This window comes from Vespula vulgaris, chromosome 23 (assembly GCF_905475345.1).
Source record: "Vespula vulgaris chromosome 23, iyVesVulg1.1, whole genome shotgun sequence".
NCBI classification, from domain to species: domain Eukaryota; kingdom Metazoa; phylum Arthropoda; class Insecta; order Hymenoptera; family Vespidae; genus Vespula; species Vespula vulgaris.
Genome location: NC_066608.1, coordinates 1,057,501 through 1,075,000, shown reverse-complemented (window position 1 = coordinate 1,075,000; position 17,500 = coordinate 1,057,501). Strand labels below are relative to the sequence as shown.

The following is a 17,500-nucleotide window of genomic DNA, read 5'->3' as shown; positions in this document are numbered from 1 at the left end:
TCTCTCTTTTCTCTATCTCTATCTTTCCTCGATTTATCAGAGAATAAAAATCGTTTCGAGAACAAGCGAAAAGAACTTCGGTACGATATGAAAGAAGAAATGCCTTCGTAAGGGGGACAACGACGAAGTGGAGGATGGAGGATGAAGGACGAAGGAGGTTTAGTCGAGAGAAAAAAGAGCTATTGAAGTACATGGAATGTGCTGCAAATAGAGTCCCAAATGGAATTTGATAACCGAGAATAAGAGCGTAGGAAAAGAGAGAGAAAGATAGATGAAAAGATAGAGAAAGAAAGAAAGAGAGAGAGAAAGAGAGATTGAGAGAAACACGATATGACTTTTTTCCATAAATAAATAAGCGCGTGCAAGTGGATTCGCGTTGATGCGATATATATCTCGATATAATTCGAGAAGAATGATGTTCCTTTCGAAAGAAAAAAAAAAAGAAAAAATAAAATAAAGAAATAGAGAAATAAAAAAATAAAATAAATAAATAAATAAATAAACAAAAAGAACAAAGAAAAAGAAAAGAAAAAAAGGAACAAAGAAACGAATAGAAAGAAGAAAATAAAAGTTGCTTTTCTCTTTCCTCTTTTTATTTCTTCTTCTTCTTCTTCTTTTTTTTATTTTCATTATTTTTATTTTTTTTATTTTTTATACGTTTATCTCGAAAGAACATCGAGAGAGAAAATAAATTCCTAAACTCGAAATTGATTTATTTAAACCGATAAAACGAGATCACGCAACGATACACACGAAGAGTCTATTATCCTCGGTATCGTAATACCACGAGTGAAAGGTTTCCATTCTAATTGGGAATGTACTTCCTATCGATCTATTTCCTGGAAAAGACACTCTCTCTCTTTCTATTTCTCTTTCCATTTCGTCTGTGATTCTATACAACTTTGTTCCAAGAACGAACGAGATATTATTTTCGTCTGTATATTATCTCTTTCTCTCTTTCTCTCTTTTTATTAATCTCTTTATTGCGATATATATTATATTTCCATGTTATTATATTTGTCATTATTAATTATTTCTATTTCTCTGAAAATTTGTATTCCCTTGTGTTTTTATCTTCTTTCTTATTTTTATATTATTATTATTAATTTATTCATAGTTATAATTAGCATTATTTTCGTTTATCTCTTTTTCCTTAATTTCTACTCTTCTTCGTTATTATTTTATTTTTGATATCTCTACGTTTCTTTTTTTTTCGATAACGCCTTAGTTTCGTCTATCTCTCCATCTATTCTCTCTTTCTCTCACACACATACACATACATTTTATTATTATATAAATTAATCTTAAAGCTCGGACGTGTGCGTGTTATTGTTTCATTTCGAATTTTCTATTTTCACGAGGATGTAAATTAACAATTAGCAAAAATGTGATACGATTTCTTCCGTTTCACCTAACTTTCACTCGCACTAATAATTTTCTTTTTTTTTTTTCTTGATTATGCGATAACGAACAAAAACGTACATGCATACATACGTGTAAATTCGAAAGGAAGATACGCGTTGTTAGAAAACAAAGGGAGAAAGGAAAAAAGAAAAGGAATCGTGGGATCGCGTTCGTAAAATATTTCTTTGTAAAGGCAAAAAAAGAAAAAAGAAAGAGAGAAAGAAAGAAAGAAAGAAAGAAAGAAAGAAAGAAAAAAAAGAAAATCTCTGCCTCCAGCGGTTTCACGTTGCCGACATTGTTGTTTTTAACAAAGATGACGTTAACTTTAACGAACGTCCGACACGTTCACGAAATAGAAAGAAATATAATAATACAACAACGTAATGGACTATATAATACGTCTAGTAAACGTATCGTTTTACACCGGTACCTGTACACACACATATATATATATATACATATACATATTATACTACCGTACGTAAGCTTATTTTATTTGGGAACCACGAAATTATTTGTACAACGTTGGCCTACAACGCTCATGGCCGGGTTAATTGCAACGATGATTGACGTGAAAGAGAGACAGAGAGAGAGAAAGAAAGGAGAGAGAGAGAGAGAGAGAGAGAGAGAGAGAGAGGAGAGAGAGAGAGAGAGAAAGAAAGAGATGGTTAAACAGTATACAAGGTAACTGAAAAACACATATAAACGGTAGGGTTGCTTGGTAGTATTAATAAAACGTCGACGATGATGGTATAGTGGTAGCTTGGTGGTAGTGGTGTACGTAACTCGACGGACACAAAAGTAACTCTCTTGCTTCCGCTTCTGCTGATGATGCTTTTGCTAAAGCTTGGATGCGTGCGCAACCTGACCAATATTGGGAGCTTTTAGCGATCTCATACGAAAGTTCGACTTTAGTACACCACCCATACTGGATTGGGTTAAGCATAGGATAGAAAAAGACAGACGGAGATAGGGATTGTGTATGTGTGTGTGAGAGAGAGAGAGAGAGGGAGAGAAAGAGAGAGAGAAACTGACAGACATTTTACACAGTAGGAACCATACGTACTCGTACGGATCTACATGTGTATATACATACTAATAAAAAGAGAGAGAGAGATAGATAGAAAGTTGTATATAGTTTTAACCAAACGTATATTCGTAGATATTATATATATATATGTGTGTGTGTGTGTGTTTCGATAGATAGAAACGAAATGTATTTTCATATATAAATATATATATATATATACATGTGTATTTACGTGCATATCAATATTTTGTCATAAATATATAGGAACGAAATATGTATATTCATAGATATAAATGTGTGTGTGTGTGTAGGTTTTTCGCTTCGTTGCTCATAACACCTTGAAAATTTTATTTGTAGTATGAATCAACGTTTCTCTAGATATATATATGTGTGTGTCTCTCTCTCTCTCTCTGTGTATATATATATATATTCTTTGTCTCCCCAACGTTAAATGAGTCATTGATTCGTTCCTATCCTTGTATTCATTGTATTCCTCCAACTTCGTGGGAGGATTTTGCACTACCAATCCCATCCGATATGTATTATAGAAAATAGAATTAACTAACTAACACTGTGAGAAAGAAAGAGAGAGAGAGAAAGAGATGGAATGTGAGAAACAGAACGTTAAGTATTCTTCAAGATACTATACATGTGTGTTCTTCGAACGTTTATTGTTAGTATCAGTACATATTTGCTTTCGTAAAAATAATCAAAACTTAACAGAATTTTCTATAAATATATATACACGCGAAACACACACACACACACACATATATCTAAAAGAAAAAAATTTTTTGACCGAAGATATAATCCTTTTTTTTTGTAATCCGGAAAAAAATATTATATTTTTTGTTCTTCTTTTCTCTCTCTATCTCTTTTTCTTTTTCTTTTTTATGGAAAACGAATTTCGTTCTAAACGACCACGATCACGACGACGACGAGAAGGATATAGCTATTTCCAATCATACTTCGTCGTTGTTTCATTATTGCAACACGCTAAAAAGACCAGGATTTTTTTTTTCGGTCTCGACTTTGATGGCGGAAGATTTTTATCAACAATCGCTACGTTACGCCGCAATTTCAAACCGCGATTTTTCTGATTCGAATATCTCTCATGTTTGCGAGAGAGAGAGAGAGAGAGAGAGAGAGAGAGAGAGAGGAAATACAAAAATGGACTATCAATCGTATTTCCTGTCTTATGATTTGATTTGATTTGATTTGATTTGATTTGATTTTACTTTGTTTCTTTTTTTGTTTTATTTTTAATTACGTTATATTCGCTCTTACCTTTTTTTGTCGAATGCAATTGGTAATTTTCTTGACAAAAGTTATGTACATTTTCCTTCCGTTACGAGTCGTGCGTGCACACAAAGTAGGTCGTCACTCGCGGATGAAAGCAATCTTCTATGTCGACAAAAAAAAAAATGAAAAAAGAAAAAGAGAGAAAAAGAATAAAAGAAAAAAGAGAGAGAAAGAGAGAGAGAGAGAGAAAAAGAACAACACTTTGGTCACGGTCGAACAATTCGAGTATCGAAGAACAATGATATTATCTACGTGGAAAATTGAAGCGATCCGACGGAAGTGAAAAATATTAATGACCGTTTTTCTAACTAACGGTTTTCATCTCGAATAATCGATTATCATAATCTGATATTGTTAAGGACAATTTCGATTAATCGAATTATCGAACGATCGACCTAGTATTTTCTTTCACGCCAATTATCACTTACAAGTTTTAATAGAAATATTTATTCTTAAACTCGTTCTCTCTCTCTCTCTTTCTCTTTATCGTACCATCGAAACGGATTGTGACTGTTTAATTAACTTACGAGTTTTTTTTTTTACAATAGAAATGTCGTTTTTTGATATCGATAGATAAATCGAGATCACGTTTATTTCGCAACGACAAGAGATTTTCGGATATGTTCAAGCGTGGTTTAATAGGGAAAAAAAAAAAAGAAGAACTATGAAGTACCGGCGCGGTACGGTAGAGGGCGATACGAATCGATGACCACTTTGTTAATGGCTTACTCTACTTAACACACCTTTCTTCGGTGACCGGACCGGGAACGCTGGTTATCGATGAGTTTTCTGCGTGCGTTATTGACAGGAAAAAGATGAGGTTTCGAAATACGAGACATTGATAGACGTTAAAACCTCGTATGCGGCATTCGTGGCTTTGGTTCGGAGTCGAATTGGAAAGTATCGTCGCTCGGTAAATTTCTTTCTCTCTCTCTCTCTCTCTCGCTTTCTCGCTCTCTTTGTCTCTTTCTCTTTCTCTCTCTAGTTTTTTTCTTTTTACCCTTTACATTAACATTGTTGTATTTAGTCGTTGAAAAACATGTACTGTTCGTTGAACGATGTCGTTATATCGAGCTATCCTGCGACAATGACCCACCTTCCATTCTTTTGTTATGGAAATTTTCATTTGAAACGATTGCTAATGGGACACATAACCTCTTCGTGATGTCGGCTTTACTGACAGACGAGCATCGACTAAGGAATATGTCGAAGCTCGGACAAAGTGTTTTTATACGTTACGAGACGTTAACGAACTTTCTGATTAAATTGATAACTTGGTTTAATAATTATCAAGTACCTAGGGTTCATTTAGAATTTCTTTTTTTTATCCCTATTCGTTATGAGTTATTTATGTGTATGTTTTTACGTATATCTCCTTGATTATACGAACGATATATTACGTCCTATCTAAGAGTTTTTTTTCTTTTTTTTTTTTTTTTTTTTTTTTTAATATGCAAACGAAATAATATTTTAATCGTAGTAACGTATACTGTAATTGTATTTAGATACGAGTTGAGGAAATGTTACTTATAATTCGTGTATCGTTTTGTTTCAGCTGTTTGTCCTCCGATTATTTGGAGGACAGTGGAGCAGTGACGTTAGGGATCAATAAAAGCTGGTAGCTTAAGAGAAGAATATTAGAGTTGGCTTAGGCCAACCACGGTAACTAAGGCAAAATGGCGACAATAGATGGCCGACCAGCCCAATATGGTATTACTCTTAAGCAACTTCGTGAGCTCATGGAGCACAGAGGTCGTGAAGGTGTCAATAAGCTCAATGGTTACGGTGGCGTGCAGGAGATATGTAAAAAGCTATATACTTCACCCAGCGAAGGTAAGATCTATTTCGATGAGATGTCGCAGACCAATTTCTTATTCTTTCTACGACGTATCAATGAGTACGATTTCTTTGTCGTTATAGGTCTCAGTGGGTCGACAGCAGACATTCAACATAGGAGAGATACGTTTGGCTCCAACATGATTCCTCCAAAGCCACCTAAAACGTTTTTACAATTAGTATGGGAAGCTTTACAGGATGTTACTTTAATCATTTTGGAAATAGCAGCTTTGGTTTCGTTAGGTCTTAGTTTTTATCAACCAGCGGACGAAGAACAGAGTGGTAAGTATTTAATCTTTCAAGGTCAAGTATAGAAGAAAAGAAGAAAGTCACAAACGTTCACAATTTTTTTCTTAATTACAATTTCAGCGTCATCGATAGAAGAGGATGAAGGAAAATATGGTTGGATTGAAGGACTTGCTATATTGATCTCTGTCATTGTGGTGGTGTTAGTGACGGCATTCAATGACTATTCCAAAGAAAGACAGTTTAGGGGTCTTCAAAGTCGAATCGAAGGAGAACATAAATTCTCTGTTATTCGACAAGGAGAAGTCAAACAGATTTCTGTATCTGATATCGTTGTAGGTGACATATGTCAGGTGTGTATCTCGACTAAACTCGTGTTTCAAGTATTTTCGTTTCCGAAATATTTATGTTACGACTGAAACGTTTTTCTAACGAGAGTTTAACTCTTTGTATATCGTGAAATACAAATAAAATGAGGACAAGGTATTCGGTAAATTATACAATTAATAATGCAGATAAAATATGGAGACCTGCTACCTGCAGATGGTATCCTTATACAAAGCAACGATCTTAAAGTGGATGAATCCAGTTTAACTGGAGAATCGGATCATGTAAAGAAAGGAGAAGCGTTCGATCCTATGGTACTTTCAGGTAATTGATTTTTAAAGATATTTACACGCGTAATTAATATATCGAGAGTCACGTCGTTGCTTTGCTTTGATTTAAAAAAGGCACTCACGTGATGGAGGGATCTGGAAAAATGTTGGTGACAGCGGTAGGTGTCAACTCCCAGGCTGGTATAATCTTCACCTTGTTGGGTGCTGCCGTTGATCAGCAAGAGCAGGAAATAAAGAAGATGAAAAAAGGTATGTGATTGATATATATCTATTTATTTATAACTTCAAATTGTGCCACTTATCTAGAGTCACTTAATTATCAGAGTAGTGTAACCTCTTGAAAACGGAAAAAAAAGAAATTATCCAATAAAAATTCGTTACTATACATGCTATATAATATTTTTAGACTCTTTGCAATAAAAATAAAATTTATACATTGGGTAATTCCATCATGCATGTAAATATATATGTATATTGGTTGAAGCCCCATATTCCATTGACCAATTATAAGATTACATATGTGTATATGTAGAGTAAATTTAGTTACATATTTTTGCGAGGTTGTACTGGTCTGATAATCCAGTGAATCTATAACTCGCTACTTCTTGTATCAAATCAAAGACGATACGTATATATACATATAATCGTTTGCATACAATTCGTCTAGAGATTATAAAAAATTTATTTGAACAAAATAAAAAAAGAAAGAAACGAAGGAAAACAAAAAGTCCAAATTTATCAGGAAGAAGTAGTGGGATTATTATTTCAAGGCATGATATTTCCAAATACACAAAATGAGTGTAGAGAAAGTACAGTGTAGGCATGGTTTTCAGTTGAATTGGTGTGAGAATTTTTTATTATGAATTACATGACTATCAACTTGTTCCCCCGTTTTCTTTGGCATGTACTTGCAATACCTTTAACTCCTTAAGTAGCAAGTACAAGGTAATCCCTTAACAAAAAAAGAAAAAAAAAAAAAAAAAAAGAAGAAAACGAAAAGAAAATCGAACTCAAACAAGATTCTCTACAGCATGTTTAACTTATATATCTGCTTCCCTTTCCCATCTTTTTTTCTCTTTTTTTTTTTCCGAGTTAATTTGTACAAACTTTGAAGATGTTATGTGATTAATAGATATACGATCAATTTTTGCCACTTAAGAGGTCAAATGAATTTTATATTTTACAATTACAAGTTATTAATTAATCGGACTTTGATTAATCACCAAATAATTTGCTCAGTTTTGTATTAAGTCGGTAAATATTCATTTGCGAATTTATTTAGAATAGATAAACATTTTAATCAAACTTCATTTTTCACTATGAATATTATTGGATATATTCATTGAAGTGAAATATAAATAACTTTTAATTTTATTATTTTTTTGTAGTATTTCTCTCTCTCTCTCTCTCTCTCTTTTTTTTTTATATGATATTAAAGTGAAATACAGGGTAAATCCTATGATAAATTGACCTTTGAAATAAATTAAATAATATATATATATGTGTAAATTCGATGAAAATCTTTTTTCATTTGATTAGAACATATTCAATTAGAAAATAGGCCCTTATATCCTATATGTAACTTTGATCTTTGTTACATGGTTATACAAATAAATGTTTGTTTGTATGCGCAAGAACTATTTTCCATTAGTGTATCGCATATCTTGTGTGATCATATGTTATTTCGATTCATGTTAGCACAATCCTAGATCATATAATTATTAGTAACATTTGTCTTCATAGAATGTTCTTATAATATTTGTATCTCATTCTCTTCTCATGTCAAATCATTTTTTAAAATACATATAACATATATTTCATATTATTTTACAATTTCATCAGATTTTTCAGCGGCCAGAAAAATTTGTAAAAAGATATAAAAAAGAAAAAAAAAAAAGAAAGAAAAAGGAAAGAAAAAAAAATTATCGTTCTTTATATGGTAATATTTTATTATACGATTGATGTCCCTGTAAATATGCAACTTAGAAGATGAATTACACAATCCATGATATTTATTTATTTATAATTTTTTTTTCCCTTACAAGAAAATTACAAGACAAAATTTTTATTTGAAAAAAAAAGAAAAGAAAAGAACACTCACGCATACTCACACAGATATCTTCTAGGTTGTTGTACTGCATTTGTAAATTTTGAGACCGTCTTTCGGATTGTCTAAAAAAGGAAAAAAAAAAAGAACGAAGAAAAGAAAAGAAAAGAAAAAGAAAGGAACAAAAAAAAAATGCAGTATAGAATGTGGCACAAATTGTCATTGGCATATACAATACTTTTAGATAGATTGCTAATCAATTTTGTTTTGCATGCATTTTTTTATCTAGAGGCTAAAAAGCAGCGGAAGAAGAAGTCATTACCAGGTGATTACACACAATATAATAATATATATTTATCGTTAATCATATTCAATTATGCTGATGCAGTCGATGTTAAGATATCGATTGACATCCTTCAAATATAATTTTGAGATATATTTATACTTGATATACGTATACATACATATATATATATATATATATTATACACTCTCTTTAAGTTTGTTTTCTTTTCTAGTAATTTCACAATTCTACCTTCTTCATTTCTGCACTCTACAGCCTTTTTATTATCTCTTATTTCTTATCTAAATAAATTAATTGTATTGCTATAATATACGTACATATATATATATCATTTTATCATTACGCAGAATCTTAAAAAAAAAAAAAAATAGATCATTGTCAGAAGTAAGGTAAAATAGAAAAGAAAAAGAAAAAGCAATGGAACAAAAGAAAAAGAAACAAAAAATCGATTTAATTTGTTATCATTCTTGCTTATCTGTTTCCATAATCTCTGAGTGTTTTGTTGCCAGTGGTTTATGCATTTGAGATTATTAGTAACTCCAGAATTTACCTTTAGCTTTTTTTATTGCATTCTAAGGATGAGGATGATGATGATGATGATGATGATGATGATCCCTATTTTCATTATTTGTTCATGTATTTTTCCAATGTGTCGTGTCGTGCTTTTGCCTTTTTACAAAATACTATTTTTATTTACCTTACCTTTATTATTATAGAATCCCAGCTTTTACCAATTATTTTTTTTTCTTCCGATTATTAATACTAGCTCGATATAATAGTATCTTATAATTTAATTAATTAGAATTAATTTTCTATCGAGAGTTTAAATTTTACGCTCCATTTTGTCAAACGATGATACGATTTTCTTTCTTTCTTTCTTTCTTTCTTTCCATTTAGAGTACGTCTTTCTATATAAATAATTTCTAAAAATGTGAATTCTGTACACGCGAAAGAAATATTTATATATAAAAAAAATCTAAAAAAGAAAAAAGAAAAAGGATAATCACGTCTCACAAAAATCAAGAGCGTAAGAATTGAACGACCTCGATAATTAGAGAAAACAAATATAAGCATCTTCTCTTTTGAGGAAAAAAAAGAAAAGAAAAAAAAAATAGAGAGAAGAAAAAAAAACTAATGGATCTCGATTGAATTTATCGTGAATAAATAATACGTTTATTATGTATTATGAAACGAAGGAGACGAAGGAGCAGAAATCACTGGGAACAGTCATGCTGTTGGAACTGGAGGAACAGGTGGTAAACACGAGAGTGGAGAAAATCATCATGGCGGAGGTGGACAAGGAGGTGGAGCAGAGTCTACTAAGAAGGAGAAGAGCGTTCTTCAAGCTAAATTAACGAAGTTAGCGATACAAATCGGTTATGCTGGCTCGACCATAGCAGTACTCACCGTGATCATTCTAATCATTCAATTTTGCGTCTCGACGTTCGTAATCGAGGGAAAGCCATGGAAGAACATTTATGCCGGTGATCTGGTACGGCATTTGATTATCGGTGTTACTGTCCTCGTCGTTGCCGTACCCGAAGGTCTTCCTCTGGCTGTCACCTTATCGCTCGCTTATTCCGTCAAGGTTAATTAGATCATTTTTTTACATTTTTTCATTATATCGTATTAGAATATTTAACACGTTCACAAATGTATATATATATGTATATTAGGTTGTCTCAAAAGTTTCCTTTTTCGTTTTGAAACTTTAACTACCGGACGAAGTAGCTTTCTGTGGGTAACGAAAGAAATTTTTCGGGCAATTTAATGTATATATATATATATATGCGTGTGTGTTGTATATATATATATATATACATACGGACATATAAGACGCGCGTAACGTTAGCTCGAATTTTTTACATTTTTAACTTTTATCTTTTTATTTTGATTTTTCTTTTTTCATTTTTTTTTTAACTATTATTTTTGATGCGTTGAATCTTTTGACACAATTGTTTGTTGTTTTATCGTATTTTATCTGATTTTATATTTGTACTTATTAAACATTTTTTTTTATTCCTCCTGGTACTTGACTTTTTTTTTTCTTTTTTTTTCTTTCTTTTTTTCTAATTTGATCATCAATCTATACGGCCATTCATTTTCAAAATGATTCATTTTTATAGGAACAAATTTATATATATATATAACTAAATTGCGCAGTAATTAATTTTTTAAGTTATTCAATTTTTGATTAATAAATCAGTACAGTAATTCGTACTTTCGAAGTTACTCGTTCCGATTAAAATCAAGTTTAACGTTCATTAATTCTTACGGCAATTCATCGTTGAAGGTAATGAATTCGTAATATTCATTCAGTGTTTGGTATTGCAATGATACTAATAAATAAACAAAATTGATTAAGATGGATCATTATCGATCGATCGATCGTACAAGTTAACGTGTTAAATTATCAAAGGACGATTTATATCAGCATATTCGGTCAGCGCGAACGAGCAACGTTTTAACAATATTTTTTTTTCTGTGAAACTTTGATTTGTAGAAAATGATGAAGGACAACAATTTGGTACGGCATTTGGATGCTTGCGAAACGATGGGTAACGCTACCGCCATTTGTTCGGATAAAACCGGAACCCTGACGACCAATCGTATGACAGTGGTAGAGTCCTACATATGCGAGAAAATGAGCAAGACGGTTCCAAGCTTTTCCGATATCCCGAGCCACGTTGGAAACTTATTAATACAATCCATCTCCATTAATTCGGCGTACACGTCCAGAATCATGCCCTCGCAAGAACCTTCAGAATTGCCGATGCAAGTCGGTAACAAAACCGAATGTGCCTTACTTGGATTCGTAGTGGCCCTGGGCGAAAAATATCAAACTGTTAGAGATGACCACCCTGAGGAAACTTTCACGCGGGTCTATACTTTCAATAGCGTTAGAAAGAGCATGTCCACTGTTATTCCAAGGGAAGGTGGTGGATATAGGCTTTTCACCAAGGGCGCTTCCGAGATCATCATGAAGAAGTACGTTCTTCATCTTTTCCTTCATCTCTTTTGAATCCTTTAATTTAGATCACCCAGACGATTCGATTTTATTTTATGTAGAGCGAGAAAAGAAACAAATGCTCTAGCACGCGCATATTTCTAATCGAAATAAAAATGTATCGCGCAGTCGCTTAGAAGGAGAAAAAGAAAAGAGATCAATCTGAATCGCAAGAAACAGATCGATCCCAGTAACTCATTATCTAAACGACGCAAAAATCCAAATTTAACGAATCTTTCATTAGGTCCAATTTGTTTTACGCAGATGTGCCTTTATCTACGGTCGCGACGGTCATCTGGAAAAATTTACGAGAGAGATGCAAGAACGTCTGGTTAAGAACGTGATAGAACCAATGGCGTGTAACGGTCTACGTACAATCTCGATCGCATATCGCGACTTTGTACCCGGGAAGGCGGAGATAAATCAAGTACACTCGGATAACGAGCCGAATTGGGAGGACGAGGAAAATATCGTTAATAATTTAACGTGTCTCGGTATCGTCGGTATCGAGGATCCAGTACGTCCCGAGGTACCAGACGCAATTAGAAAGTGCCAAAAGGCTGGTATAACAGTACGAATGGTCACCGGTGACAATATTAATACGGCTAGGTCGATCGCCTTGAAGTGCGGAATATTAAAACCAAACGAGGACTTTCTTATTCTCGAAGGGAAGGAGTTTAATCGAAGGATCAGAGACAGTAACGGTGAGGTACAGCAACATCTGTTGGACAAAGTGTGGCCAAAGTTAAGGGTTTTGGCTAGATCATCGCCAACCGATAAGTATACATTGGTAAAGGGTATAATCGACAGCAAAGCAACGGCCAGTCGTGAGGTAGTAGCCGTGACCGGTGATGGTACGAACGATGGTCCGGCATTAAAGAAAGCCGACGTTGGCTTTGCCATGGGTATAGCTGGTACCGACGTGGCGAAGGAAGCTTCCGACATTATTCTGACGGACGATAACTTTTCTTCCATCGTTAAGGCCGTTATGTGGGGAAGAAACGTCTACGATAGTATAGCAAAGTTCTTGCAATTTCAGTTGACCGTTAACGTCGTAGCTGTTATCGTCGCCTTTATCGGAGCATGTGCCGTACAAGATTCACCGTTAAAAGCGGTACAAATGTTGTGGGTTAATCTGATTATGGACACTCTAGCGTCCCTTGCACTTGCCACCGAATTGCCTACGTCGGATCTGTTACTTCGCAAGCCGTACGGACGCACAAAGCCGTTGATATCAAGGACGATGATGAAAAATATTCTTGGTCAGGCAGTTTATCAGTTGACTGTTATTTTTATGCTTCTTTTCGTTGGTGAGTTTTTTTATATATTTCTATCTTTTACTTTTTTTGTATCAGACGTTAGAGTTTTCTTCTCTCTCTCTCTCTCTCTCTCTCTCTCTCTCTCTCTTCCTCTCTCTTATTCAGCCCCAATTTGGAATCTATTTACAGGCGACAAGATGCTAGATATCGAAACTGGCCGAGGAGTTGCGGCTAGAGGTGGCGGACCCACTCAACATTTCACCGTCATCTTTAATACCTTCGTCATGATGACTCTCTTCAACGAATTTAATGCCAGAAAAATTCATGGTCAGCGCAATGTCTTCCAGGGAATATTCACCAACCCTATATTTTATTCTATTTGGATTGGCACGTGTTTGTCGCAGGTAATTATTCTACTTTAACCTTCTCCATATCTTCCGCCATCTTTTTTCTCCTATATATTTCATACAACAAGTGAGAAAGTTCATCGGTGTAGGTGCGCCCGTTCGTGAGGCTGCAATATTTGTAATAAAACGAAACGAAAATAACAAACGACGCTACCAACAATTTCCTGAGGTTTTCAAGATCGATCGATCGATCGATCGAATTCATTCTTATCACGAATTGATATTTGAGTGATGTGATAATTATAGGAATGAATCTATTTGTACTACTACTACTACTACTACTTCTACTACTATACTACTTTCTTCTCGACAAAGAGAGAGAGAGAGAGAGAGAGAGAGAGAGAGAGAAGAGTGTTTATCGTGACTGTATGCTTCATGAAATTAATATTACTTTCAACTTCAGCCATTGAAAATTTTGGAGCATCGTATAACATCGGTTTTACAATGACCTTGACATGTGTAAAAACATGTAAATATATGTACATATATGCACGTATATATTTATTTGTTTAATATAACGTTACGTCTTTGTTTTCTAGGTGGTCATCATACAGTACGGTAAAATGGCGTTCAGCACAAAAGCTCTTACGTTAGAACAATGGATGTGGTGCCTGTTCTTCGGAATCGGGACGCTATTGTGGGGCCAAGTAGTCACGACTATTCCAACACGGAAGATACCCAAAATTCTCTCGTAAGTGAATATACAATATACATATATACATATATACATATATATATAAATAAAAAATATATATTATATATATATAAATATGTATATATATACATGCAATAATTTTCTTCCGTAATTGATTTAGAATTATTAACTAACGTTTTCTTATATTATAATTACAAAATCTCTCTTTTCTTCGAATAGATTTTCTTTTTTTTTATCTTTTACGAGCAGGAAATAGATATATATATATATATATAACATATTTTCGTGCGAGATCGAATTTAGATCGATCAATCGATACGTGTTATAATCGTCGATCGACGATATGTTTTTAATCATCCGATCGATAATAATCTTTAAATAAGCTAATCTTTGCGTTAGATCGATACTAACAGCGGGCTGTGAGTTTCCATGAGATTTGTCAAGATCAATTAGATTTTTTCCGAGATCATTTGGATCAATCCTTCTAATTCTTTCTTTTTTTCGGATTGTAAAGAAAATTTCTTGAGCTTGTACAATCTGCAAAAATTAAGCCGAATAATCTCGAAGAAAAAAAAAGAAAAGAAAAAAGAGAAAAGAATTGATCGATTTTTCAAATCGTTTGGAAACTTTTGCAAAGGCCCTTCCGCACATGTATATAATCGCTGATTAACTGAATATTTGTAATTTAAATTTTTTCCCCCTTTTCTTTTGGTTTTTATGGAATTAACATAATCATTTGTATACTAACGTGTACAATATCGATTTTATTCGATACGACGTACACCACCGACGAGCATGGAAAATTGACAACGAAAAGAAAGTGGAAAAAAAAAAGGAATAAGATCGACGGTGATATGGATCTTGCTTTTTCCTCGCACTATTATAACAACGCAACTTTCTCTTGTATATAATATAGCATTCGATAACATTTGAGTATGTGTGCATATAGAAAGAACATCGTACTTATGTTTTACAGGAATGATATACCTGAAACAAACAAACAAGTAGAAAAAAAAGAAAAAAAGATAAATAAACCATAAAAAGAAAATTTATATATAGCAATAACAATCACATCATTGGCAATAACCATCGGTGATCAGCATTTTCTGCTCAAACTATTTTTTAAAAACGCGTTCGTATTAACACGTATTATCATTGTTCTTGTTCTTCTTCTTATTATTATTATTACTATTATTATTATTATTATTATTATTATTATTATTATTCAGTCAGTCAGTCAGTCAGTCAGTCAGTCAGTCAGTCAGTCAGTCAGTCAGTCAGTCAGTCAGTCAGTCAGTCAGTCAATCAATCAATCAATCAATCAATCAATCAATCAATCAATCAATCAAGACCATCTTTATCTCTCTCTCTCTCTCTCTCTATTTTAATTTAATTTTTTTTTTTAATTCAACTTTACTAACCGATCGCTATTAAATAAAATTTAATAACTTTTTCTTTTCTTCTTTTTCTTTATTCACTTTTCTTGTATATATCTTTTTTTTTTCTTCTTTTTTCTATTTTTCTTTTTTTTTTTTTTTTTTGAATCTTCGTACTTTACAATTAGTAGTATGCATTTGCATGATCGACTTTGAACTCGTCCATTCGTTGAACGATTTTAATTGACAATCTAATTTAGAGATAAAATCTGTGTTAGTGTACTTGTCATCACTCTTTATCCAACCCCAACCCCCAATCCTCCCTCTCTTTACTCCCTCGTTCCTCTCTACTATTTGATAAACCCTCAATACGATATGTAGTGTATTGCTTTTTTTTTTTTTTGTTAACTCACGATCGTACTTTCCACACGGCCTGTGTTAATTGTTTTACACGAATTAGGACCTTTCGAAAATAAAATTTGATGTGTCGGTCGTAGAAATATTGGACATCGTTTTTTGAATTTGATTGATTTATATATATATATATATTTCTCTTTTCCCTTTCTTTCTTTCTTTCTTTCTTTTTTTTTTTGGACAAAGATCGATGAAAAATTAATTAATACAAAAATAAAAATGAACTTTCGTTGTAGCAGAGATTGAAGATTGTAAAATGAACATTTTTTTGTCTTTAACTTTTTATCAAGAATTTTTTTTACAAAGGTTTATATATATATCACAAATTCTTGATAAGAGTTCTTAATAATTTTCATATTATTTTCTTTCATCGCTATTACAACGAAGATCACCTTGTTTAAATAATTTTTCCAATCCTCAAAAAAAAAGAAAGAAGGAAAAAAGAAAGGGGAAAAAAAATTAATCAATTAAAATCGAAAAATAGTATCCTAATGATATTTCTAAGATCGAATGTACAGCTTGATCGAGCCGCTTAAAAATTAGAAAAACGCCTTAGTGCTCTGAGATACTTACCTCGAATGTCTTCTTTTTTTCTTTTTATTTTTTTTTCTCTTCTCACGTGTACGATGCGATGCGATGCGAAGCTTCGATCTCGAACGATCGAGATCAATATTCACGCGAATCCTCTTAGATCATTTCTCTATGCACGTAGAAGTGTAGTTAATAAAATATTGCTTTATGCAATTTTATATATCCAAAATTCTTTAGGGTAGACTCGTAAGATATTAAACAAAAAAATAACAATACTTATATATATATACACACACACATTAAAGTTTATATAAATCACAATGAATACTAATGGTGACATAGCATACGAATTATTATTGTTAAGTATGTACGTATATCAGAGCACGTTAGACGTCAAAGTTGGTACTAAAAAAAAAAAGAAAAAATAAATAAATAAATAAATAACGATAATTCTAAATTAACAAAAATTATATATATATATATACATACATATATACATAGACGATCTCGTCGAAATGGTTATGTACGATTATGTATGTGTGCATAATAGTTTCAATATGTAAAAAATATTAAAAATTACTCGCGAAAAAATACTCGAGCGAGTTTCACGTAGAGACACAACCCCCTTCTCCCGAATATAATCCCTCGCTCCCTAATATGTATTACACGATCTTCATTATTAAACTTTTCGCCTTTGTATATTAGTCATTTGCATGAATTAACAAACGAAAAAAAAAAAGTAATATAATAACAATGAATCTAAAATAAAATCTACGTACTTGTTTGTGTATTATCGAGCGACTGGCGAGCGGACGATGACACGGTAATTAAAAAAAAAAAAAAAAAAGAAAAAAAAAAAGAAAAAAAATCATGCTTCAGCACAATAAGAAACTAATTAAATCAAATCAAAAATTATCTTCGACTAATATCGAGAACGTAGTCGACTACGAAATCTCGAATATACTTCGAACCACTTTTAACAGCTTTATTTCTAACGATATTAATTAACGATCGCTCGTAAATAATTAATAATGTATATGTGTTAACGCTTTACGACACCATCTC

The 17,500-nt window shown here is 32.7% G+C and overlaps 2 protein-coding genes across 13 annotated transcripts in view; one reads left to right on the top strand and one right to left on the bottom strand.

Moving 5' to 3' along the window:
• Positions 1 to 17,500, top strand: part of LOC127071792 (plasma membrane calcium-transporting ATPase 3) — a 97,818-nt gene that overhangs the window by 32,150 nt on the left and 48,168 nt on the right. For 10 of the 12 annotated variants that reach the window (XR_007785225.1, XR_007785226.1, XM_051011451.1 and 7 more), the window contains 11 exons: positions 5,292 to 5,569; positions 5,657 to 5,854; positions 5,942 to 6,171; positions 6,334 to 6,469; positions 6,550 to 6,684; positions 8,772 to 8,807; positions 9,983 to 10,374; positions 11,290 to 11,774; positions 12,058 to 13,103; positions 13,242 to 13,456; positions 13,999 to 14,150. Coding sequence is in view for 10 of the 12 variants with exons in the window: in XM_051011451.1 (XP_050867408.1) it covers positions 5,413 to 5,569; positions 5,657 to 5,854; positions 5,942 to 6,171; positions 6,334 to 6,469; positions 6,550 to 6,684; positions 8,772 to 8,807; positions 9,983 to 10,374; positions 11,290 to 11,774; positions 12,058 to 13,103; positions 13,242 to 13,456; positions 13,999 to 14,150 (3,182 nt within the window). In the remaining 2 variants the exon portion in view is untranslated. Of the gene's footprint in view, positions 1 to 4,464; positions 4,650 to 5,291; positions 5,570 to 5,656; positions 5,855 to 5,941; positions 6,172 to 6,333; positions 6,470 to 6,549; positions 6,685 to 8,771; positions 8,808 to 9,982; positions 10,375 to 11,289; positions 11,775 to 12,057; positions 13,104 to 13,241; positions 13,457 to 13,998; positions 14,151 to 17,500 lie in introns of those variants that run through there. The other 2 variants (XM_051011449.1, XM_051011450.1) reach the window with 2 other exon arrangements.
• LOC127071794 (KN motif and ankyrin repeat domain-containing protein 1) overlaps positions 14,941 to 17,500 on the bottom strand; it is an 86,240-nt gene continuing 83,680 nt past the window's right edge. The window contains exon 11 of the mRNA XM_051011464.1: positions 14,941 to 15,101. The gene's annotated coding sequence lies outside the window, so the exon portion shown is untranslated. The remainder of the gene's footprint in view (positions 15,102 to 17,500) is intronic.